Below are 26447 nucleotides of genomic sequence, written 5' to 3'. Positions count from 1 at the left end.
TTCCGGCCTGAAGCCGATTTTTAAAACATACGAGAATACTTATACATAAGAATACAAGAAATTAAAAAATAAGGAGCAGCCACCTGGCGAAATCTGCACCTCTAAGTATCGTATGACCCTAATGCAGCTGCAAACAGGTCGGATCCAGTGCATTCGGGAATGGTTCCGGGCACAGGGACATAGCTCCACCAGCAGGCACTGCACTAACAGGGTACTCTGAAGGAATCCAGCGGCTAAATGAATGGAAACAAGCCGGAAGGCCGCGGACTCGCGTCTAGGATCGAGGTGCCTCCGTGACCAATCAGCAAAGGTCTTTCCACGTGGCCCGCCCTCAGGTCGTGCTCTTCACCAATGAGCGAGGTCCGCCTAGTTGGACCGTGAACGCGACTGTCCGCGCGAGGAGCTGCTAATAAAGTTCTTTATAGCTTTGAATTTTTTTTTTTAAAGTGCCCGCTGCGGTCACGGAGTAGTCCCCGCCCCGCTACTTCCGGTCCCGCCGCCGGGAGCCGGTGCGGCTGTGAAGGCCAGCGCGACTCGGAGCCGCTGCTGGCCGGGCATGGTTTTGGATGCCGGCTCGCCTTGCCTGACTCGCGGTGCTCAGGTGAGCTGGTCGCGAGAGCTGGGCTGAGGCCGAGGCTCCTCTCGCCGGGCGCCAGGCGGGACCGCGAGGTCGGCGGCTGACGGGAAGCGCTGGGCGGGCAGCGAGCCCCCGCGGCTCTGAGGGCCGGGCCGAGGCGGACCCCGTGCAGCCGCACGCAAGGTCACGGTGCGGAGCTCGGGCCGTCCGGGAGGCCGAGGCCGCGGCGGGGAGGCCGCTGCCCCTGAAGGGAGGCGGGAGGTGGACGCGGCCCGCCACGGCGACGGCGGGGAGGAGGGGCGGCCGGCCCGCCTGGCCCGGTTCGGTCCCTGACCCGGTTCCGCGGCGTGTCACCTGGGGTGTGGCCTTCTCCTCGGCGGGCTCAGTTTCCTCCGTCTCCGGTGGGCATTGGACCCACTCCTCGGCGCTGCCGGTGGGTTGGAGTAGCTGGAGAAGGCTTCCCGGAGGGGATCTTGGCCTGTGGGTAGAAATCTGCTCTCCTTAAGAACCTGGTAGGGCTTGGCGGTGAAGGGAAAGAGGACATCCCAAGACTTGGTTATCAGATTGAACAGAAAGTTCCAGAAATGAGCAGGGTGGTGTTGAAAAACAGTGAGGTGGCCGGTGGGCCTGGTGCCGAGGCTTCCTAGCTGTTTGGACCGAATGTGGGGAGCTCGGCAGTACGAGAGAGATTCATAGGTGGAAATTAAGAGGGATAGTGCTGCGGGGAGCCTCTGGAACAGGAGCATCTGGGCAGAATTAACTTGGCATTCAGTACCCGAAATCAGAGATGAGTTCCGGAGGTGGTCAGTCAAGCAGCCTGGCGGGTTAGAGCCCCTTGGGCACTCATGCAGTACGGTACTGGGGTGCGGACGTTTTAAAGTCCCGATCTGTTTCTTTAGGCTCCGGAGGTTAAGCGTCCCTAGTGGCCCGTAGTTCTCTCTTAAATGGCTTAGATTGGAACTGTCAGTGAGGAGTTAGCCTCACTTTGAGCTGACTGGCCCAGCACAGGTGACACCGGCCTGACTTCAGCACTGCACATAAGAATGCTGAATAAATATGACAAGACTGGTAAATAACATCTGTAGCCCTCTTTGGATGGCTTAAAAGCTGGTCCCACCCAGAGGAGGAACTAACTGGGCCAATTACAACTTGTGGAATTTGAAACTGAGCTTGCCGTTCAGAACAGCCGATCTGTTCCCAAAATACGGCCTTAGTCACAATGTGATTTCTCGAGAAAAGGGAAGTTTTGGTTAAAGTGGGGTTTTCCAGAGGTGAGACATGTTGAGGAAGGAAAGAGAATTCTGAGGCAACTGCTACCCTTTCGATAGTTTAACTATTTTTGTTTGATCCCTTTGTGTAGATTTAATTTTTGATTGTGGGGATATTTCCAAATTGAGACTTCGGTGTATTCCCTCCCATGCTAGTGAAGGTGATACAGATGATAGAAAAATAGGTGGATACTCTAGTCTTACCTGCCATAGAATATGCGTGTTGGGTTTTCTGTGGAGACAGCACTAGTGTTGTTTTCTACCGTGCACAGTATTTGCACTACATGATCTATTGGGAAAGCTTGCAGCTTACTGAAGATTAGACGTTAGAGTGTGGTATGTCTGGCCTCTGCCTCCTATAAAGCCCATGTAGGGAGGGCTGTGAGAGCTTTAAGCAGAGCCCTTGGACAGTCGCCTTCTGAGCAGCACAGTGCAGGGCCACAGGGTGGAGCAGCTTGTGCTCATTTTCCACGAAGCTCTGTTGGCCACTAGGGGACTGCCTGCTGAACTCTTAACCAGTGCCTTTCCCTTTCCACCATTTACCTTACTGATGTCAAAGGTGAAAACCTGATGGTCCTCATGTGGAACATACTCTATACTGTCCCCAGCAGCACATGGGGTTGTTATCTTGGACCATCGTCAGACACCGCTGATGTCCCAAGGTCTGAGCATATAGCGGTGGACTTAGATTTGGCCAAGGCAGGAAAGTATTGTTAGGTATGTTCTGCAGTTTTGGTAGCGTGTGCTGGAGTCCCACTGGGGGAAGTGACTTGAGGATGCATGAGTTCCAACTAGGCTCATCTCACATACATGCCCTGAGGAGAAGCCATAGTAGAGTAGGACTGAACTGCCCCATTACTTCATGACTGATCTCAGTGTTTGTATAAACTATGCCATGACCACACAACACAGCTAAAGGAAAACTAGTTTTTTGTGGTGAGTGCTTCTTGTAGCTTAGTGTCTTGGACATTCACCCTCCAGGCCTGTTCCAGGGTGTGAGTATGTGAGTGCCTGCCGGCCTGCCGGCCTGCCTGCCTGCCTGCCTGCCTGCGTTTATTAATGTTAGGAATCTTTCCCAGATTTCAGTGCTATGAGCTTATGCATATTAGCATGCAGTACAAGAATTGTTTGGTGCATTTAGACAAGTGCTCTGTTTTGCTTTGTTTTGATATTTTTATACTGTTTTTTGATATGTGATCTTCCTTTATAGCCAGGCTAGACTCTGACTGACAGTCCTCCTCCCTCAGCCCCTGAAATACTGATGTTATAGATGTGTGCCACTGTGCCTAGTGTAACCAGTCCTTAGTGTGGCAGGGTCATATATAGTTTGGAAGATCAGAGTGTGTCTTGTTTTTGTGATATGTGGTACAAAGTGAAATCTGCCCTTCACTAGGGATACACAGAAGACGACATAAGAAACTAGGCAAAAGAGTTGCATTTGAGGGTTTGTTTTTTTTTTTAATCTGAAGAGAGGAATATTCTTATGTTCATGGTATTAGCCTCAAGTTTGACCTTTCATGTAAAACTTTTCATCTGTAAGTTTTAGATTTTGTTTGACCAAGAAATTATCAAACCTGTATTGAAAGGAAATGCTTTTAAAACAAGAAAGGAAATATTGTAAATATTGAACTACTTACTCGTGCTGGAGTGTCGGTATGAGGAGTGCCTGACTGGTGGAAGTATGTAATAAACACAGAAGGCATTTTGTGGAGGTAGGGATTGCTGAGCCCCTAATGTAAACTGTACTCTGAGTGATAATGCCTTCACTCAGGTCCATCCGTTAGAACAAACAAAACCTTGTAGGGAATGCTGATAATGAGAGTGGAGAGAGCAGTGCACGGGAAGTGCCTGTACCTTCTGCCCAACAGTTCTGTTGCTCTAATGCTGCTGTTAGAATAAACAGTTGACAGCTCATGGGGTGAGTGGCAGTCCTTTTTGCAGGCAGTCGGGAGCATTACCTCACCCGCTTTTGGATTTTGCTGTCCTTCCCAAGGAGGTTACAGCCTGAGAACCTGAAACTCACAAGGTCTGGAAGCAGCCAGGGAAGAAGAGTCCAGTTTGGGGTATTCTAATTTGCTCTTGATGTTGACATTGCAAATCAGTAAATGCAACAGTCCTTTGAAGTCTGAGTACCTTTCCTATGAGGGAGAAGGAAAGCAAAGCATCAGACATCCCTTCTGCTCTAGAGGCCTCTGCGCCCAGGCCACACCTGGATCCTGTTGCTGTGGCGACACTTCATTGAAACCAGTGGGCTTAGTGAGTGGGTGCTAGTTGGGAAATGTGGGAATGGGTGGGGATGATTGTGATTGAACTAGCACACACTTTGTACCTAGTGGATATGAAACTTATGGCTCCCCTAAACTTAAGAAGAATCACATCACTTATTCAGATTCCTTGTGAAGGAATCTAGTTTGATTAATATATGTAGAATTTTTTTAACAGATTTTAGAGAATCTAAAGTAAAAACCCCTGTATATTTTTCTTGTCTAGTGTCTGAAGACATGGCCCTTAACCCTACTCTTGCCTGTCTTCCAGAAGAAAGGTGGCAGTAATGCTAACGCTGGCCAGCAAGTTGAAGCGGGATGATGGTCTCAAAGGATCCCGGACATCAGCCTCCACATCTGACTCTACTCGAAGGGTTTCTGTGAGAGACAAGTTGCTTGTTAAAGGTAACCATCTTCCACGCAAGCTGTTTTTAGTTATACCCTGTAACAAAAGGAAGCTTGTCTGCAGGCTCCTTGGGATATGGTGTACAGGAGTCTGTTGAATGGGAATATGTCTTTGAAATGATAAGTATAATTATCGGCTAGGCTTTGTGATGCACACCTTTAAGCTCCCCACTCTGGGGTAGAGGCAGGCTGATTCTGTGAGTTCAAGGCCAGCCTGGTCTACACAGTGAGTTCTAGGACAGCCAGAGTGTAGAGTGAAGAAAACCTGTCTAAAAAGAAAAAAAAAGTGTGTGATTGTTTGTCACTTATGGTGGAAGGATTTATACTAGGCAGAGAATGGGATTTGTAATAGCAAGGATATGGTGTTAGAACTGTGGTGTTTGACACACCGGGAGTATTTGTTTTTGGCTCTGCTCTGCTATACTGTGTTGTGGAAAGGGTAAGACAGTTGGAATTGGCAGGGCTGAAGCACGTGGGTACTGCTGTTATTTTTCTCTGCTCTCCCCTTTCCTGCAGGATGTACAGCAGTAGTTTCTAGCCTGGAACAGGTACTCTTAGGATCCTTTTGTTTCATGTGGGACATAGCCTAAGGAGTCCTGTGAAAACCTGGTGTCTTCAAAGAATTATGTCACATATTGCAAGGCGCGCGCACGCACACACATACACACACACACACACTAATATATGAACTGTTAATGATACATATTATAATTTTGTTATTAGAATTCATAGAATTATGATTATAATTCTCCTAAGGTCATAGTAACTATATTTGTAAAGGAAAATTATGTTTGACAGCATAGGTGTATATATGTGGATGCATGTTCTTGTGTGCATGGGTAGAGGCATGGGTGTACACGTGTGGAAGCATGTACATTAGAGGTTAAAGGCAGTGGGACTGTGCAGATTTAATAGGGCCTTTTGTATACTTTCTGTACTTAAATTTTGAATTAGCTTAAATCTTGACAAACTTATGAATGATTGGTTGAAAGTAAAATTATTGTTCACATCTTGTTCTTGTCTATAAGTTCAGAACAACCCAGATCATAAACCTCAGAGGGTAGCCCTGGAACACCTCGTTTGGGTGAACCTAATGGCATATGATTTTTTAGAATCCTTGAGGTTCCATCTGTAGAGGCAGCCCAGAGTCAGGAGAGCCAGACTGAGGAGTTTTGGGGTATAGTTGCAGTGCTTAGAGCAGTCTTGGGGTATTGGCTGAGAATAAACTGTCCTTTCATATTGCTGCCCTCATGTTTAATAACAGCTTTGGTAGACCAAGCTCTTAGGGCCAGGTCCCAAGTTAGACAATATCTGCTATGACTAAACAATTGTAAACCTTGTAAACAATCAGGTATATCTTTCTCAGGATCTGCAATGTAGAAGATTAAGGTTAAGAATGCAGAATTGGGGGGGCTGGAGAGATGGCTCAGTGGTTAAGGGTAACCACATAAGAATTCACAATTGTCTGTAACTCCAGTTCCAGGGGATCCAACAGCCTCATGAAGATGTACACACATAAAGGCAAAGCACCAATGAACATTAAACAAACACAACAAATCTTTTTAAAAGAAAGGAAAAAGAAAGGAAGGAAGGAAAGAAGGGGGATTCCCCGACATTCATGAGGCAGGGGCAGGCTAATCTCTGAATTCGAGGCCTGCTCTGGTCTACAGAGTGAGTTCCAGGATTGTCAGGGTTACACAGAGAAACTCTGTCTCCCCCCCCCTCCCCCAAAAAAAAGAAAAAAGAAAAAAAAAAGCAAGCAAGCAGGATTGGTCTCAGTGATAAGGCCACTTTCCTCACATGTGCCAGGCCCTGGGTTCCATCCCCACCATCAGAGAAAAAGATAAATATTGGTCTCTTGGGGGAACTGTAATCTGCTTCCAAGTGGAGGCCTCCTAGGAGGAAAGAGTCACTGGTCCTTTTGGAAGGAAGAGACAAAAGTTGAATGTGAACAGAGCCCTCATGACTTAATCATCCCAGAGACTCCACCTCTTAATACTGTACTACATTGGGCATTGGGTTTTTTTTTGTTTTGTTTTGTTTTTTTGTTTTGTTTTGTTTGTTTGTTTGTTTGTTTTGTTTTTTGTATTTTCGAGACAGGGTTTCTCTGTGTAGCCCTGGCTGTCCTGGAACTCACTCTGTAGACCAGGCTGGCCTTGAACTCAGAAATCCACCTGCCTCTGCCTCCCAAGTGCTGGGATTAAAGGCGTGTGCCACCACCGCCCAGCTGGGCATTGGGTTTTAACACGAAGTTGGGGTGTCTTCAGACCATAGCAGCAAGCACTTCGGGGTAATTCTTGATTTATGTTTAAAATCTTGCCATGCAGGACTTCATTTTCCACCTGAAGAGCTGAGAGACTTAAGCTAAGTAGTTGCAGCATGATGGCCGGACCCATGTCTTAGGGGTGAGGCAGACGCTAGGAGAACAGATTCAACGTGTAATTTAAAGAGCAGAAGTGCAAGTTGATAGAAAAGGTTTTGGCAGATAGTCTCCACCAAACCTGTGCCTGGAGACTCGCCTGAGAGCTTTCAAATAGCTGCAGGGTGGTCAGGGTGAAAAACCTTCCAACAAAAATTCCTTTAGGGACTTTGAAAGAGTCTGAGTTTAACAAGATGGCTATAATTGGGATTATCATCCTGGGCAGTAAAGTAGGCTCGTGTGAAGGTGTCTTTCATGGGTATGGACACATTATAGGAAATTGTGTGACTATGTCTAGGACTTAATACTGCAAGCTGCATTCCAAAAGGGAGAGGCAGAGAGTTTGTCATGCAGGGCAATTAAAAAGTATCTTGAGACAACACAGTAGAGCGGGTGAGGGAAGCAGGAAGCTGAGGAATGGTCACAGCTTAAGGACAATGCCCTAGTATAGCCTTTGCTCAGTTCTTAGAGCTGTCGTCAGGCTGGCAAAAGGCTCAGGCCTTTCTGGTCTGCTTGGGGTCAGGTGGGGGCTGTGTGGAAGGTATATAGCTTGTCTGTGCAGTCATAAAACTGTAGAACAAAGGCCATGTGTCCAGATCCCCAGTGATGGCATCTAGGACAGAAGTCTCATCTACACTGGCATCCCAGAGAACTAAAGGAAAGATTACAGATACTAACAGGCCAAAAGATAAGTGCTTTTGTGGATGGGGGAGGGGCTCATGGAGTCTTGCCACTTAATGGTGATAACTTACAGATTCTAGGAGAGTGGAGGCAGAACAAGAAAGTGTGGGTGCCCACTCCTGTCTTCCTTGAGCCCGGGCCAAGCACCGTAAGATTGTGAGGGATTATGTGTGGATGTGTGCTTGGGTCCTTAGTCTCTACTAGAGCTGCCACACTAATCTGGTGGGTCACAGTCCAGCTTGCCACACTACCAAAGCTCTCACAGCATTTGACAGCACATGAGTCTGAGGGGTAGTCTAGCAAGCCCTGCTAAGTCAAGTAGGAGGTCAAACATCTGAGCAAAAACAGCCTTATGTGTTCTGTTGAAACTAAACACCAGTGAGGCTGTTTGGGGCACTTGGACAGTAACCATAAGTACACCAAACAGCCTAATGGGCAAGATGGCCTCTAGAAGCCATAGATAAGCACCCACCTTGATATGCTCATGTCAAAAGTAGGTGGCATGAAGTCCTGGGCTGCACTCAGTGGTCCTTGGCTCTTGTTAGAGGAAACTGCTTTTTCCGGATTGTGGTTTGCATTTTAGAGTGGTACTAGGAGCACCTTTGAGCTAGTTAGCTGGGCCAGTGCTTTCTAGAGGGGCCGCTAGATGCTGTGAGCTTCCCAAAGCAAGAAGAGGTGAATTTATGAGGTGTGGGGGTCATTGTGGTAACTGGGTAGATTTTGTAATCTGGTTGTGGTCAGGCTTCCAGTGGACTCTGGTTTGATCCTTATTTAGAAAGGAAATGAATTTAATTTCTCAGAAGGAAGTTATGTAGCCACTGATATGCAAGGTGCCCAGAGCCTCCCAGAATTGCTAGGCCACCTAGCAAAAGAGGCATTGTTGTCTTGTGAAAGCAGGCCTTTAGCAGCTTAAAAATACACGTCAGTTTTTGTTATTTTTGTGGGGAAGTCAGTGTTCTTCAGGCTTGAGTCGTGTTGCTTTGTCAGAAGCCCTCAGGCTTGCCAAGTGCTGACTGGCTACTTTTGCTTTAGTTTCATTTGTGTTGATACTAAGATTGTCATTACTGATGTTAAGGTTAGTATGCCATCATTCAAAGGCCAGAGAAACCACTTGCCATGCTGGACAACTGTCCTACATGAGCACTGTGCAGATTTGACCTGGTGTTTTATATTCTGCACTGGGCTAGACAAAGTGTCAATCATCTTTATTGAATCCCATGTCCCAAGGATTCGGTTCCTTGCCTGCTCTGACAGATGGAAACAAGAAGTCTCCGTAGGACTCCTGGTGTAGTCAGCAGGCTGTTTGGGGCTTTCCTCAGCCCTTGTCTTCGTTTCTTGGTCGAGTTACACTGAACATGATGAATACAAGCAAACCTTCAAATTAAATTATTGACTGTCATGTAAAATAAGAACTTCTTGTTACATTTGTGAATGTATATAATGCTATTAGATGATGTTTTCACAGGCATTGGTCTAAAATGGTCTGAAAGATGTCCTCCAAATGTGTGTGCTCAAATCTAAACACCTGGGTGGTATTAGGAGGTAATTTCCTTTGGGAGGTAATCATGATGGTAGAGTTCCTGTTAATGGGGTTAGTGCACTAACGAGATCACAGATAGCTTCCTTGTCTCTCCTATGGTTTGAACACACAGCAGGAATTTGTTATCTATAAGGCCTTACCAGGTTCAAAATCTGCTGGTGCCTTGGTCTTGGGCAGGCAGCCTTCAGAATTATAAAAAAAAAAAAAAAAAAAAAAAACTAGTGTCTGTGTATACACCATCCATGCGTATAAAATATTTTTATTGTAGCAGGCCACACAGACCAAGAGTTAGAGACTAACACTAATTTAGGTTTTTAATGATACTGGAGTGAGTGAGTGAGTGTGGACTAGGGCATTCAGGGTTTTAGAATCCCTGTAGCTACTGGACTTCAAGGATTAGATGCAGAACCAGATTACTAAAAGAATCACTAAAAGAAGTGTGGAAGGCTTGCTGAATACTGAAGGCATGAGTAGGAGTGGGGAGCTGGGGTTCAGGGTTTGGAGACCCTTGGAGTTCAGGAATTAGCATTGCGTATGAAATGACAGAGCCTTTGGGTGGAGCCAGGTAGTGTGCTACTCTCTGTCCAAGGTAAAGACTGCTCTGCTGGCCTATTTATTGTGTCATATCCTGTTTTGCCTCCTACACACAACATTTTACTTGTTATTATGATTTTACACACCCATATGGTATGTACACAGTAAAACAATACTAACCAGTCATTTCATACACATTCCTATGTGGTCACATCAGCACACAGTACTTATCCTACCTAAGCCTAACCTTGTGCCCATTGCCATTGCCCTCATCCCTTCTCCCCATTGCTCTGTTTCTGTGTGCTCAGCAGTTTGTTCCTTCTGTCGGGCTTATTTCACTTAGCATGATGTCCTGTGCCCATCACGTAGTCACAGATGGTGGGCTCATCTCTGCTAATGCTGAGTAGTGTTTTTACACATCTCAGTTTCTTTTCCTTACTCAGTTTATTCTTGGGCTGATTCCATATATTGGCTATCATGAAAAATAACTGCAATGAGCATGGGATGGTCATTCTTGTACAGCAGTGGTCTTCCACTGTCCTGATGCCCACCATCCAGATGCTACAGCCCTTTAATTCAGTTCCTCAGGTTGTGCTGACCTCAACCATAAAGTTATTTCCTTGCTGCTTCATAACTAATTTTGCTACTATTAGGAGTCATAATGTAACAACCCAAAGAGGTTGTGACCCACAGGTCGAGAACTGCTTCTCTTAAAAGGTGCTGACGACTTATTTTGAGTGTATATATTCACAAAGATTGCTGGGTCATATGGTAGTTGTTTTGTTTTTTTTTCTCTCTTTTTTAGCTTTTTGAGGGATCTCTCTCTCTCTCTCTCTCTCTCTCTCTCTCTCTGTGTGTGTGTGTGTGCGCGCGCACGCACACTTGTGTGTATAATATTTAATATATATTATAATATTGTGTGAGGGTTCCCTTTTCTTTGTATCCTAACCTTCAGTTGCTACCTCTTACCTCTCTAGTAGTAGTAGCCAACGGGAAAGATTAGAGATAGCAGGCATGGTCTTGTTTTGATACTTGGTGATACTACATATCTTTTCATATAACTGGTCACTTTTATCTCTTTGGAGAAATGTCTGTTCAGGAAGTCTGCCTGATCCATCAATCTTTCTTTTTTCCTTCCTTCCTTCCTTTCTTCCTTCCTTCCTTCCTTCCTTCCTTCCTTCCTTCCTTCCTTCCTTCTTTCTTTCTTTCCTTCCTTCCTTCCTTCCTTCCTTTTCTTTTCTTTCCTTCCTTCCTTCCTTCCTTCCTTCCTTCCTTTTCTTTCTTTCTTTCTTTCTTTCTTTCTTTCTTTCTTTCTTTCTTTCTTTCTTTCTTTCTTTCTTTCTTTCTCTCTTTCTTTCTTTCTTTCTTTCTTTCCCTGTTGAGGTGTGTGTGTGTGAGTGTTGGTATTAAATCCTTATCAGCTACATGATTGGCAGACATTTATCCCCAGTCTCTACAGACTACCTTTTCTTTGTGCTATAGCATTTTAGTTTAATGTAGTCTCACTGTTTACTTTCTGCTTTAAAATAGAATAATTGGGGCATGGAGAGATGGCTCAGTGGTTAAGAGCACATACTGCTTTCCCTGAGGACCTGAGTTTGATTCCCAGCTCCCACATCAGGCACCATACAGCTGCTGGTAACTCCTGTTCCAGGCGCTCTCACATCCCTGACCTTTGTGGGTACTTGCATTCATGTGCACACACCACTCCTTCCAGTGCACATAATTAAAATAATAAGTAAAAAAATAAAGCAAAATATAAAGCACTGCTAAAGCAAGGTTTGAGAATTGACTCCACCACCACCCCTATGAGTTTTACAGCTTACATTTAAGCCTTTTATTTATTGTGTAATTAGTGTAAGGATGCCTAATTCTCCACCAAAGAGGCTCTCATTTCCCTGTGTGGTCTTTTTGGTACTCTTGGGTGTTAGTTGATTGTGTGTGCTTACTGGGTTTGCTCTAGCCTCCCTGTTGTTCTGTTGGTCTGTGTTTATGCCCATATTACTATATTGTTTTGATTACCCTATCTCTGTAATATAATTTGAAGTCAGAAACAGCAGTGTTAACTTTGTTCATTTTCTCAATATCCTGTGGATCTTCATATGGTTCTGTGAAGACTGCCACTGAGCTCGTGATAGGGTTACCTTGTGTGAAAGGCTTTGGGTGACGGGTTCCACTCGCTCTGTAGTTTCTGTCCTCCGTGTTTACAGTTTGAGAGTACAGATCTTTCATCTCTGTACTTAAATATAGTCCTTAATATTTTTGGTAAATGGGATTGCTTTCTTAGTTCCTTTTTTGTCTTTCTGTAGTACAGTGTTGGAGACTGAACCTGGGCCCTCCCATATACAGTATTCTTCCCTAACCTACTGCTAGCCTTCCGTGTTTCTTTTCACTCTTTTCTCTCCTTCCCAACTCCTTTCCCTCTCCTCCCCTCCTATTTTTTATATACTTTTATTTTTTAAAGAAAGAGCCTGGCTCTGGAACCCCTGGGTGGCCTTGAGTTCATAGAGAACAGGTATTCCATTGTGCACCATCACATTTGGCATTACTTTTCTTTTAAATAGTGCATTATTAATGTAATAGATTGGTTTTCATATTTTTGATTTATTAGTTTTAATGTTTGTTTCCTTGCTATTGGAATCTCTGGGGCCTTCTTGGTGTAATATGTCTTTTGTACAGCTGATTGTTCTTCTAATACTTCTTTTCTCTGTGGAATAGAAGTGGTGAGAGTGGGCTTGGTGTCTGTCTGCACCTATGGGAGAGAGTTAGCATGAGATGGGGAGGGAGAGCTGTGGTTTTGATGTGCAGAAGGATGCTGGACTTAAATACACAGTGAGCAACTGAGGATGTGAACTGGATGGTCTGAGGCCTCGTGGGAGAGGACTGGGGCCAAGAAGTGTAAGTTACAGAAGTAACTTGAAAGCACATTTGGGGAAAAAACATAAATTGATGGTGTGTGTGTGTGTGTGTGTGTGTGTGTGTGTGTGTGTGAAGTTAGGCTTAAAATATAAATTCTAAAAAATTAAAAGAAAATAATGGGTGGGATTAAAAATTCAAAAAAATTCTAGACTAGGTTTCAGTTCATCTAGCTTATTTTTTTTCTTCTGTAATCTAGGAGGAATTGCTTATTTAAAACTGGTGATATTATGAAGATTGCTGTTAACTACAGTCTCTTTATTTCTACAGAGGTTGCAGAACTTGAAGCTAATTTACCTTGTAAGTATAGCATGCCTGTCAAATTATTACTATATAGTGATGACATGAAGAAAACTCATTTTGTTTTAATAACTTTGCATAGCAAAACCTTTTTTGTGTGTATATTAAGAATAAATTTTAATTTTGTAAAAGAAGAGGCTTTTTTGTTTTGTTTTTTGCCAAATCTAAGATGAGGTTCTAGCCAGGTATCAGTGCCATAAGCTTTTAACCACAGCACTTAGGAGGCAGAAGCAAGCAGATCTCTGAGTTTGAGGCTAGACAGGTTGACACAGTGAGTTCCACAACAGGGTGACAGAGAGCCAGCCTGTCTCAACAAACAACAAAGCAGTCTGTAGTCCTGAGTGGCACGTGTACACTGCTGGCTGTGTCGGTGTAGCGGAGGCATGATTGGTCAGTTGATCCTGTTCTACCTTCCCCCTGAGTGAAAGGAGAGGGGGTCAGGAGCACACAGCCCCGTTGTCAACGGGTGTGCTCCCAGTCAGCTCAGGAGATGTTTATTGTTGGTTTGTGTTTGTATTTGAGAAAGGGCAGATGTACGCCCTTCATCCACAGATGTGCTCCCTCATTCTGTCTTTCCCGAGGACACACATGGACCCTGCAGTGTGTCACTGAGAAATGCACCTGGATAATATATATCAGATTTCTACTTTTTTTTATCATTCACCAAATATTTAACATTTTACATGTTGTATGAGAACCTGAAAGCTTTGACATTTTACTTTGTTGTTGTTAAGCTTTTTATTGTAATATTTGGTTTAAAAGTCATTCTGAGTCTGAGGGTGGTTGTAAAATTAGTTTGTGAGGGCACAGACAAGCTGTTAATATTCACTGTGCAGTCTTGGCTAGCCTGGACTTTACTACGTAGACCAGGCTGGCATCAAATAGCTCTGTTTGCCTCGGGAGTGCTGGGATCAAAGGTGTGTACTTCCTGGGCAGGCTGAACAATTTTGATGCCTGACATTTGTGTGTGGGAAGAGTGGTCATGATGGAAAATATATTTCTGCTATGGCTTTTATCTAAAACCTTCTAATTCTGTAGCTTGACCTCAAAGTACCTCCATTCAAAACTGATGGTATTGTCTGGGAATTTTATTGAAAGGTTAATCTTGAAGCTCAGGATATGGTTTAGTAGCAGAGAACTTGCCTGGCATGTCTAATGCCCTGGTGTCAGTCCCAGACACTGAGTGGGGAATGAAAGAGTAGAGCAAAAGGAGAAGGGCATTCTTAAAAATGCTTCAGAAAGTCTGTGTGAGTGGTGTGACACAGGCAGATGGCAAAGGCCTAAAGCCAGGTGATGAGCTATCTGTCTTTCTATCCATCTGTCTCTCTGCCTGTGTTAGGACATTTTCTTCTAAAAAGCATCATACAGTGATTTTCTGTGTTCTAGTCCAACATGTCTTTCCACTGTTCCTGATTCACATGTTTGCTCAAAGTGCCTTTTCATCAGAGACCACAAAACGTTTCCTCTTAGAACTAGCATGTGTGCTTGATGTGACTCTTGTAGGATATGGAAAAGAAGGAGCCTGTCTTCCTGTCTGTCTGTAGCTAAGCTATCAAGGAGCATACACTATATGACATGCTGCTGCTTTCCCAGGTTTTGTGCAAATCATCATGTTAAAGAAGAAACAGGCCACCACATGCTCATTCTTTACTATCTGTTTAAAACACTCTTAAAATATTTACAGAGCCATAAGGATAGCTTTTTATTTGGCAATGTGATTAGAGACTGTGGAATGACCTCAGAGCTTTGTATTTGCGCATGCATGGGTGTCTCCCTGAAAATGAACATTTCCTTAGATTGATGCTATTGTATATAGAGAAAACTAAAAAGTGTGTGTGTGTGTGTGTAAGAATAAAACATATATATGGAGCTGGAGAGATGGCTCAGCGGTTATGAGCACTGACTACTCTTCCAAAGGTCCTGAGTTCAAATCCCAGCAACCACATGGTGGCTCACAACCATTCGTAATCTGACACCCTCTTTTGGTGTGTCTGAAGACAGCTACAGTGTACTTACATATAATAATAAATGAATCTTAAACATATCTATTGATAGATTAAAAGCATTTATATAATATAATATAATATAATATAATATAATATAATATAATATAATATAATATAATATAATATATAGTAATGTAATGTTTTTTTTGACTTATCCTTTCCTGAGCTTTAAGGTTAGTTATTTGATTTTGGTAGTTTTATTAATTTTTAAAACGTGTTTTACTGATTTTTGTATTCTTGGAAGGCTAATTCAGAAGGCTCTTTCTAGATTAAAGAATGTGGTATTCTATCTCAGAAACTGCTCCTGACCCCTGAAAACTGAGGAGTTCTTTCCTCTACTCTAAAAAAAGAAAGCCTACAAATCTTAAACTGTTTTTTATCTCAATGTTCTATGTCTGACATGCTCATTAAATACTAAAATGAAACAAGACCAATAGTAAAATTATGAACCTTTTTTTTTTTTTTTGAGACAGGGTTTCTCTGTGTAACCCTGGCTGTCCTGGAACTCACTCTGTAGACCAGGCTGGCCTCAAACTCAGAAATCTGCCTGCCTCTGCCTCCCAAGTGCTGGAGTTAAAGGCGTGGGCCACCACTGCCTGGCTGTGAACCCATTTCTTGAGACAGTGTTTCACTGTGTAGGCTAGGGTGGCCTTGAACTCAGAGGTCTTGCCTGCCTTTGCCTCCCTGGTGCGGGGTTAAAGATGAGCAGTAACCTGCACTCTGGAGGTGGAGAGAGAGGCAGGCGGGTTTCTGAGATTTTTTTCCCCTCCAATGTTATGGTAAATTCTGGGTGGCTGCCGACTCTCAGTATCTCACTTCTGTTTAACCTCACTCTCTGCATCTCTGTGGTCCTGACTGATCTGAACAGAAGTCCTCTGTGCTGCTTTCCCTGGTCTTCCATGTTTAGTTAGCCTTTACACATTTAGTTAGCCTTTACACATTTAGTTAGCCTTTACACAAAGACATTCATGTCTTTGAGGGATCGTCTCTTTCACTGTAAACAGCACAATTCTACAGTGAGGAGAACTCTTCAGTGATGGTTTAAAACTGAATACTTACCTTAATTAGGAGTTAACTAGTAAGACTAAGGGGGGAATGGCAAAGACAACAGAACCCTAGCTTGTCATTTAGTATATTCCATGATTACCATTAGAGTCCTTTGTGAGTCAGCACCATGGGCTTCTGTGTGTTTGGAGGCTAGCTCAGCGTGTGGACACCACTCACTCCTGACCTTCCTGATGGCTATTTCTTTTGCAGGTACCTGTAAAGTACATTTTCCTGATCCAAACAAGCTTCATTGCTTTCAGCTGACTGTAAGCCCAGGTAATAAATACTGGATATTTCAATGTTCATGTAATTTTCAAGCAGCAAGTGTAAAGGTCTGCTTAAATCTGTTTTTCTCTGGATGTGTCCTGTGGTATGTTAGTGCTCTCCCATTCCCTAGGATGGCCTATGACTTGCAGCCAGATAAAGTACAGCAGGTGTGAGGCACTCAGTGTCTGGTGACTCTGAAAGCCAGGCAGCTAACACCAAAGAAAACTGACGACAGCCTGCTTTGGGTATGGGCTTTTAAGTCATGAGTGGGTTCTGGTAACACTCTGGTTGAGCTTGACTGAGGTAGGATTGCTTAGCTGCAGCCCCCATCTCCGGAAGGGAGTCATGAATCCTGTCTTAGGCGGTGTCAGGATCAAATGGATTTTCATATGCACACCACTTGGTCCCAAGTTCTAGCAGATGACCAGCTGTCCTTCTTAGGACTATACTAAGTGCCTAGTCTCCAGGAGCAGCAGCATATCTCCTTGGTCAGGCTTTTCTAATGAAGGTGCTATTAAAGGAGTTACTGATCATCAACCCATGTCTGCCTCCAGTGGTCAACCATTGGTAGCCAGTTCATGCTAGTTCAGGGTAGGTGGGTAGGAAGAGTAAGAATCAATTCTCAAGGTTTCTCCGAGAAAACTAGCTCATAGATGTTTGTGAAGGGTACTAGAGTGAGAACTGCATCCATTGTTTCCCATTCTACACTTTGTACCTGAAGTGAAAATTTTAAAAGTAGCCAGAGAAGGACATTATTTAAAGGATGTTACTAGTACTTCAAAGAAGTGGAAATTATTAAAAGGATTATGATGCAGAGAAAAGGATATTGTCAGCATTCAGGTCATACTGACAAGTAATGTGACACTTGTTAAGGCTGGAGTGGTCTTATCTTTGGGGTTTATGAGTACGTGTCCAGGGGTGTTCTGGGGCAGTTAGTCCACAAATGTTTCTGACATCATTCGGCAACTGTAAAGTTAATATTGTTACTTAAGCTGAAATGCACAGAAAAAGAAGAAAACAAACAGGACAGAGATTCCTTGTAAAAATAGAAGGTGTTGTCCTATTTGGGGGGCGGAGGGTGAGGAGCTGAGAATAATGAGTCATGAACTAATTAGAAAGTGAGAGGTACAGGATTTTGTTACGCGATAATGAGTCCATGAATAAACATGGCCTCTGTCTCTGCAAGGAGAGTAGCTTGTTTCTTGTGGAAAATGTTTTATAATAACAAGTATCCCATTTCAAAATGTTCTTGATAATTTGTATTTCTGTTTACATCTGACTGCAGTGGTGCATGCTTATAATCCTAGCACTCAAAAGGCTGAAGCAGAAAGTTCACAAGTTCAAAGCCAGTTCAGGTTACCAAGCAAAAATCTGTCTTAAATCTATGTGAAGAGTGCTCTGGGGCAGACTTGTAACTCTGGACAGATAACAGTTGCCTGGAGACACTAGAATACAGTTGGTATCAGGACCTCATTCTTGGAAATGGGAGGCTTTGCATGCCTGGTATCTTTGAACGGGTGAGATGGTAAAGACCAGGCCCGTTCTGAAACATCTTCTGTCCTATGTTGATGAGGGATGCTGAGTCCATAGGTAACGTCTCTCATCTCAGGATTACCATGAAGAGCAGTGTCACTAAGTCTCTCAGGCTCGTGTGTTATAATGAGCTAGGTGCTGATGGTCCAGCAGCACTCTGAGCACACCTCTGCAGTCCTTGGCGTCTCTCCCAGCCTGCTCAGTGTCTTATTTATGTTTCTGTGGCTTCCTCTGAGTGTTTCTCCCTCTCCTCCCTGTTCTACCTGTTCATTCTTACTAAAGCCTATGAATGTGGATCCTGAGATGACATATGACCACGCCTTCATCCTGATTGAGCTCTGTTAGGAAAACAACTGTTGGTGGTTCAGTATACACTATTCTAGCAGGCAATAAAAAAATTTTATTTTAGTGCCTGGAAATACAAATTCATATAATAGTATCAGGAAGAGCAGACATCTCTGAGTCAGTGTTCAGTTACAGTGTAGAGGTCTTCCAGAACTGGGATAAACTTTGCGTAAAGTTCAACAGTGGTAGTTGGCTGCCTGGTTGGTTTTTGAGATAGGGTCTTACTTTGTATCCCAGACTGGCCTTGAACTTCCCTTCCTGTAGCTTCTGCCTCTTACATGCTGACATTACAAAACTCAGCTACCACACCACAGTAAAGTGTTTTTAAGACTTCAGTTGGCACCATATGAAAATAGCAGATTTTAAAAATATGTTGTTTATGTGACTAATAAACAAGTTTACTTGTTTATTCTAGTAGCTTTTAAAAATAGTGTTGAGTGCTGGAAAGGCAGTTTACCAGTTAAGAGTACTAGTTGCAGAGGACTCAGGTTCAATTCCTAGCACTCCATTGTAGCTCTCAGCCATTCATGACTCCAGTTCCAGGGGATCAATGCCCTCTAATGACCTTCTTATATACCAGGTTTAAACATGATGCAAAACACTCATACACAAAATAAACACATCTAAAAAGGCAGTGTTGGCATCTGTGACCTCTCTCACAGAAATCGTTCTGTGTGGGAATGTGTGCCTTTACTTCTCAGTGTGTGCTCGCAGTCACCTCATAGAGCAAGACCTGGGTTCCACTTACTAGTATTTTCTTAGGAACTTTTGAATCGGTAATCATGAAGATTATTTTATTTTGTTTTTCTTATAATTTCTTAGGTTTTGTTGTCAGTAGTAAAATAAGTTAGATGTGTTCCTCAGAGTACCTTTGTGTTATTTCTCTCTGAAATGGCTGGTAGGTTACCAGTGGTCAACCTGGAACTTCATTTCCAGGAAAGTTTTTATTTATGAATGGAATTTGTTTAGGAAGTACAGTGTTAGCATTGATTTGTTTTGTTCTAAGTCAGCTTTGAAATCGTTCTTTGACAGAATTGATCCATTTCACTTGAACTATAGGTTTGGGATGGTTTGTTTATCCTGCTAATGGCTAGGGTATGTGGTGATCTTGTGACATGTCACAGTTTCAGTTATGGTACTTAAGAGTCTCATTCACAGTTTGATCCCTGGTTCTTTCTAGTGATTTTTAATTTCACTGTGCGGTTAGCCACAGTAAGAAAACAGTACATTTTAAGAACAGACTTTTCCTCCCTTGGTGAGTCACTTCTTTCAGATAACCCTAAAGACAGGTGGCAATTTTCTGTCCTCTGTGTGTACTAGAAATGTGTGAGCTATCTGCCAGCAGTCTTCTGACTGTGAAGAAAACACTCATTGCTCTTTCCTTGCTCTTTCCACGAACTCTGTTGCTGTAGTGTTTGCTTGTGATGGTACCAGTGGGCCACTGAGTTACCTGATGGACAGACATGTCATCTGTTTGATGCCGATTTCTCTCCTTCCCTAGCACACATCTTCCAGTTACATATTTTTTAGGGGATTCTCAGGCCATTTAGTACCATTGTTAAAAACAGCATGTGAGCTGAGTTGTGGCTCAGTAGTAAGAGTGCTTGTTCAGCATGCATAGGACATTCTGGTGGTCACCAGTAAAAATGTACAGTGTAGGCCAGTGAAATAGCTCATTGGGTAAAGGCACTTGCTGACTGCCTTAGTTTAATCCCTGGAGTTCACATGGTGGTAGGAGATCCCTACTTCTGCAAGCTGACCTGACTTCCAAATTCACATCTCTGTGCATCTGAGAACACTAGCACACACTAAACCCACAACGCATTAAAATAAGGAAACAAGTAAAATAAGTAAATAAGTAAAATGAATGAATGCAATTAAAAAATCAAGGTAAATAATGCATGTTGTGTCCAAAAGTAGCATGGCATTTACGTGTAAGTTTTTGGTCCAGTATTTTCTTACTGTAGCTAGAGTTCTTTTGTACCCTGAGCCATCTAGTCTAGAGCAGGTTAGGACTCAGGTGTAGCTTTAAAGACTGACGGTCTTCACATGTTCTAGCTCTCTAACTATACTAAATGCTTGTTGATAGCTTTTAGTGATAGTTGATAGCTTTTTTTGATAAAGGAAAACTTGCTCTTCCTGAGGGTTAAAGACTGCTGGCTTAGGTGAGTAACACCTGGGATTATTTCTATCTCCACAGGAACTGCATAACTCTCAGGGGTCTAAGAAAAGGGGGGAATGAGCAGTTACGGGGATCTGCTCTGAGGGAAAAAGGGGTAAGGATTGCCCTGCTCTCTTTGTCCTTAGCACTTACACATCTTTCAGAATACATGATCACATGATAAAAAGTTTATCTTAAGTTTATACATAAATTCAAATTATAAATCAATTAAGTTTACAACAGAGAATGTTTACATGGGTATCTATTAGGAGTAATTATCTGGTTAAACATATATTTCCTGTCACCAGCTCTGTAGGTTCATAAGATTTAAAAACCATAACTTTTGTGACCAAGGTATTAGTGAAATTTGGTATAGATAAACTCAGTCAATATTTTATCTTCTGTCTTAGCACCTATAGTAAATCAATAGTTCCCTTTTTATGATTGATGGTTAATAGCTTTACAACCTCTTGGAATGTGCTCTGAGTAGTAAATGCCTGCTTGCTATCTCAGAAGCAATTAACTCATGAAGCTAAAGAACGATAGAGTTCTCATTGTAGTTTTGACTATCAGAAAGGATTTAATAGCAGTGTATTATAAAAAAGCTTAATAATTACTATAGTTTTAGGAATTCTTATAGGATCATCATTAAGGATTAAGAAATCATCTTCTATTTGTCTATATAGCAATCACTGTAAGACAGTACATCTTCACTGTTCGGCAGAGATTTGCTCAAAAGGGTGGGCTAATACCTAGTAGTTGCTATATATATTTAACAATTACAGGAAAAGCATATTAATAGCAGGAATCTTTCCTAAAATGGATTTCTCCTGGGCTTTGCCTACTGGAGCAGTCAGAGATTTTTAATCCAAGGTGGATGCATCTCAGTTTTTAGCTTCCACTTGTTGGCTCCTGACACTTTTGTAATGTTCTGTGCCGCTGCATAATGGAAGTATGTAGTTTGCCTTTTATTTTTACAAGGAGCTTACAGTGAGGAGACTGCCTGGAATCTCAAGAGACTTTAGCCTTTAAACAGTGTTGAAATAGAAAGGCTACGGGGCCTCTTGAAGTTGAACTAAATTCATTTTGTTCCTGTGGGACAAAGGAGTTGAATGTGGTGGTTTGAATGAGAATGCCGTGTGCAGGCTCAGTCGTTTTAACCCATGGTCCTCAGTCTGCCTCTATTTGAGGAGGCTTAGGAAGTACATCCATTGGGGTGAGCTTTGAGGTTTTCCAGCCTCCCACCATTCCCATTTGCTCTCTGGTCTAGCTGCCACACCTGCCTGCTGCCATGGTGATGAGTTCTTATTCCTCCGGAACCATAAGCCCAAATAAACTTGTCTATAAGCTACCTTGGTCATAGTGTTTGGTCACAGCAACAGAGGAGTAATGCAAAAGATATGTTCAAAGTTAAAACCAGAAATCATAGTATTTTCATGATCTTGGAATTGAGTGCTAGATCTAGTACATTGTTGGCTATGTTGAAAGCAGATTAAAAGAGATTTCACCAGCCAGGCACTTGAACATATTGGTAAGGTTTCTGAGCCTAATCAAACCCTCTTTGATCAAACTCCGAGATGAGACTATTGAAGATTACTCATTTAGTGTGGGCGTCATAGTGGGTCTTATCACCACATTCTTCATACTTTGATCTAAAGCTTGGCCCTGCAGACTCATGTCATTTCAGGTTGTCAGAATTGCTTGCTATCTGCACTACTTGTTAAAGCCTCCTACTCTCTAGTAAAATTTTCTTCACTTCTCACTTCCAAACTCCTGAGAGCTTTATGCTTGGGAGTTGTGACTCTTGCTGGTTGAGAGGTGCCCTGGTGATTGCTTATTAGCATATTGTTTGCTTCTTGCAAGGGGAAGCAATGCATTCTTTCACAGTAGTTTAAGGTTCAACTTGCCGTTTTGTATTTTGTGTTGTTTTAAGAGAGTCCTATATGGCTTGGGTGGTCTATACATAATTTACTATGTAACCGAGGGTGTCGAACTTCTGATCATACTACCCTATACCTTTTGAGTGATAGGTTTACAGGTCACACAGCTTGAAACAGAACTACCTAAATGAAACATTAATCATCTCTGTGCGGTGTCTGTCTGAACCAGTGGCAGGAACTGAGATATGGTATGTCCAATGTTGCTCTGTCTTGAAAAACCACTGTGGAGACAGAGATTCAACAGGCTCCCAGAAATTCTTCAGTCCTCTAGGCCTGTTTGTACCATGATGATGTAGAGCATCCTAGTGGCCAGGTGTGTGTGTGTGTGTGTGTGTGTGTATGTGTGTGTGTGTGTGTGTGCAGGGCTCACTCATTCATGTGTATTTGCGTGTCTTAAAGTAGAGACAGGCTGTGAAATGGGAGGAGCAGAAGTGGAGCTGCTGAGACTTCCGGACCTTGAGAGGTCCTAGCAGTCATTCTGGTGTAGGGCCCAAGGGTTAGTGTCTGTGAACCCTTGGAGAATCTCTTCCCTGGAGTCACTGTCAGTGCTGATGCCTTGAAGGCAAGAGAGCAGGCTGTAAAGTTCCAATGGAAGGAAGGGTAAGTCCTCTGACTGTGGGCAGGGAGCCAGCAGCTCTCTCCTGCTGTATTTCAGGATTCAGTCCCAGTTGCCAAGAAGTAAAATGTTTTTAACGTCAGCAACTGGTATAGAGTTGGCACACTATGCTGGTCATGGTACATGGTACACTGAAATTTTCTGTTTGTCAACTCCAAGGAGAGGAGGCCTCCTCCTTGGGCTATATGGACTGTGGAGCTGAGCAGAGCGGAGCCTGGGCTCATGCAGGGTAGTCTGTTCCTCGGCCACATTGTAAGTTGCAGGTCAGCAGTAAAGTGAAGAGGGTGTGTTGAGTCTGACTCGGCTTTGAGTAGGGAAATACTAACTAAGAAACACATCATCTTCTGGAGAGAAGAATTCCATTAAGGGGGGGGGCGGGGAGGAGCAGTCTGTTCTTGGATCTTAGATTTTAAGACATAATTCTTATTAGTAAATGAAAACCTTATCAGGGCAGAAGAAACATGGTATAAGACAGACATTAGACACATCTTCGTAACTGGTGAGCAAAAAATCAGAATAGTATCAGTGAAATGCAAAGCCAGCCAGTGAAATACAGTATGGCAGGAGGGAGGCTGCAGCACAGCCTTGTAGTGGGTCAGTGTGTCTTAGGTGGGACATAGTTACTCCTGAAGAGCAATTAGAGTGGGCTGTGTGGTCTGCAGAGTAAAAAAGCCCGGCATAAAGATCTGGACTATCAGGGAGTTTAGAGGTCAGGTGGGGTAGGGGTGGGGACATCCATGTGGAGACATCCATGTGGAGACAGGGAGGAGGTATGGGATGTGGAACAGATGGGGGGGGGGTGCATGGGGTGGGGAGGGGGATGTGGGGAGAGGAATAAAATATGGAGTGTAAAATAAATAAATGTTTTAAAACGATCTTAATTTGATTTAAAAAAAAATCTTGTACTATGCTGATTAAAATCAAATTACAAGAGAGCAAGATCACTGGACTTGGAGCTAAATTTACTAACCAACTTACCAAAACAAGTGTCTTTCCCCAAGACTTGTTACTATGTCTGAAATCCAGAAGTATTTACAAAAGGTAAAAGACCTGACATATTAAAAATAGGAAGGCTTTGTTCTGCTCATCATTTTAGGGGTGGCAGTTCATTATGTAAGGAGGGGTATGGTAGACCTTAGAGCATGGCAGACGGGAAAAAGCAGTACAGGAAAGGGTCAGGGCAAGATGCAGCCCTGGATGCCTCACACAGTGTCACTGTCACCAGGCCCCATTCCTACAGCCCCGCCAATCTCCCAGCTGTCTATTCAAACCCTGAGCTGAACAAACAACTCCTTAGGTTGTGATTTGTCCGGAAAGGCCTCCCAGAGACTCCCAGAGTTGTGCCTCACTATCTCTTCTGTTCTCTACTCAACCAAACTGACGTCAGAGAGGAAAGAGAATTACAGTTAAGCAGCTGATTGGGAGGGAAGAAAACACCACATTCAGTGAAATTAGTGAATGACCTTTTTTACTAAGATATCTTGGTTGTGAAAGACCTTTATAAACCACTACACCAGAGACTGAGTCCATGAAGTAGAACTGGCTGAGTATGGTGGCCAAGCTGAGTTTGAGGCCATTATTAGTATACAGAGTGAGCTCTAGGACAGCCACCGCTACTCAATGGGTACTCATGGCTACCCTGCTCTAAGTCCCTTTTTCAACCCCCCCACCCCATCTCCCAAAATAAAATAGCAAAGGTGTTCTGGAGTGACAGCTCAATGATGCGGAGGATCACAGCACCCACTTCAGTTCATGGTGTGTAAAACTCCAGCTCTAGGGGCTGCATGGGTACCCCTGAACACAAGACATTAATTAAAATGTTACAACAGCAAAGGTAAATCTAGGAGCCTTTTATATCAGTAGCCCAAAGAAATTTATCTTGCTAACAAGAGATAGACACCAATTCTTATGGAAAAGTATGTTTTAGTCAGGGTTTCTATTCCTGCACAAACATCATGACCAAGAAGCAAGCTGGGGAGGAAAGGGTTTATTCTGCTTACACTTCCACACTGCTGTTCATCACAAAAGGAAGTCAGGACTGGAAGCAGGTCAGGAGGCAGGAACTGATGCAGAGGCCATGGAGGGATGTTTCTTACTGGCTTGTTTCCCCGTGGCTTGCTCAACTTGCTTTCTTATAGAACCCAGGACCACCAGCCTAGGGATGGCACCACCCACAAGGGACCCTCCCACCTGTGATCACTAATTGAGAAAATGCCTTATAGCTGGATCTCATGGAGGCATTTCCTCAAGGAAGGCTTCTATCTCTGTGATAACTCCAGCTTGCATCAAGTTGACACACAAAACCAGCCAGTACAAAGTAGAAATAACCAGTAAACTTCAGCCCTACTAGCATTAGGCAAGGGTTGTGTAGTGAGGCACAGATAGTGTTTAGTCTTTTACGAGATTGCCAGAGTACAAGTGCTACCGTCCAGGAGTGGCTGTTGGATTACATGGTGCCGGCACAGCCTCAAAGTTCTTTTCTTTTTTATTTATTCATTTATTTTTGTATGTACATATGCAACTGTTCATGGGGGGAGGTCAAGGGATAACTTGCAGACGTTGGCTCTGTCCACCTTGCAGGTCCTGGAGACTGAACTCAGGTCCTCATGTTTGAAAGCAAGCACCTTTGCTTTGCTTGCTGAGCCATCTCACCAGCCTACAGCCTCTAAGTTCTTAAAGAAGCTTGCTTTTAGTAATGGTTTATTTACTGGTAAAACTTGCTTTATGTATCTGATTTTTGTAAAAGGTTGAAGCAGTTGGCCTTAGTGTTAGCTTTAAAGATGAAGGCAGTGCTAGTCACACCACAGTGAGACTTGGAGGCTGCAGCACCTCTGCAGGCAGCAGCCCCTTCCGTTCCTCTTGAACCTGGCTTGGGCAAGAGAGACTATGTGCTGTGGGTTTACAGACCTGAAGAAGCCTGGACATCTTGTAGGTCCTTGCCACACCCATTTCCTAAGGGCTTGTTCTTTCTTGGAATCTCACCATGCACTCCCTGAGGTAGTGGGGAAATGGCAGTCAGATCTCATCAGCTTTCCCACAGAAGGGCGTCCTTGTAGGGAATCTGGATCTGTCCTGTAAAAGGTAATTCTCGCGTGGCAGGAAACGGTTAAGAGGGGACACAGTATCTGTAGTACCCTGAAGAAGGAGCCTGCTCCTGAAGGATGCCCTGCCCTTTTTCTCTGAGGGCACCTTTGCCCTGGAGCAGGTGGTGATGGTGGCAGGACCAGGCTCTGCACTTCGCAGCTTTGCTGAAGGACCCTGGGGACTCTGATCCTAGTGTTAACCTCTTCATTCTGGGTTTGCCGTATCCTAACTCCATGTTTGCTTTTGTTTCCTTTTTTTTTTTTTATTTAAAGATTTTTTTGTTTTGTTTTGTGTTTTTAATAGATGAGGGTTACTACCAGGGTGGAAAATTTCAGTTTGAAACTGAAGTTCCTGATGCCTACAACATGGTGGTGAGTAGCCTGTAAACCTTCCCATCTCCCAACACACACACACACACACACACACACACACACACACCCCTGGGGCAAGACATAGAGAGAGACATGGAGGACACTGCCTTGGGAGCCATGCTTCCCACGCAAGCCTGTTTGTGTTTCTCTTGTGGCATTTGCACCAGTATGAG

At 43.5% G+C, this 26447-nt stretch overlaps 1 protein-coding gene across 6 annotated transcripts in view; it reads left to right on the top strand.

Moving 5' to 3' along the window:
• Positions 1 to 503: 503 nt before the first annotated feature.
• Ube2f (ubiquitin conjugating enzyme E2 F (putative)) overlaps positions 504 to 26447 on the top strand; it is a 36195-nt gene continuing 10251 nt past the window's right edge. For 2 of the 6 annotated variants that reach the window (XR_007979416.1, XM_052192235.1), the window contains exons 1-5: positions 513 to 601; positions 4336 to 4514; positions 12875 to 12904; positions 16168 to 16233; positions 26207 to 26274. Coding sequence is in view for 5 of the 6 variants with exons in the window: in XM_052192235.1 (XP_052048195.1) it covers positions 4397 to 4514; positions 12875 to 12904; positions 16168 to 16233; positions 26207 to 26274 (282 nt within the window). In the remaining variant the exon portion in view is untranslated. Of the gene's footprint in view, positions 602 to 889; positions 1011 to 4335; positions 4515 to 12874; positions 12905 to 16167; positions 16234 to 26206; positions 26275 to 26447 lie in introns of those variants that run through there. The other 4 variants (XM_052192236.1, XM_052192237.1, XM_052192238.1 and 1 more) reach the window with 4 other exon arrangements.

Source organism: Apodemus sylvaticus, chromosome 9, assembly GCF_947179515.1.
Source record: "Apodemus sylvaticus chromosome 9, mApoSyl1.1, whole genome shotgun sequence".
Lineage (NCBI taxonomy): Eukaryota > Metazoa > Chordata > Mammalia > Rodentia > Muridae > Apodemus > Apodemus sylvaticus.
Note: the sequence above shows the minus strand (reverse complement) of the source record. Positions and strands in the feature narration are given on the sequence as shown.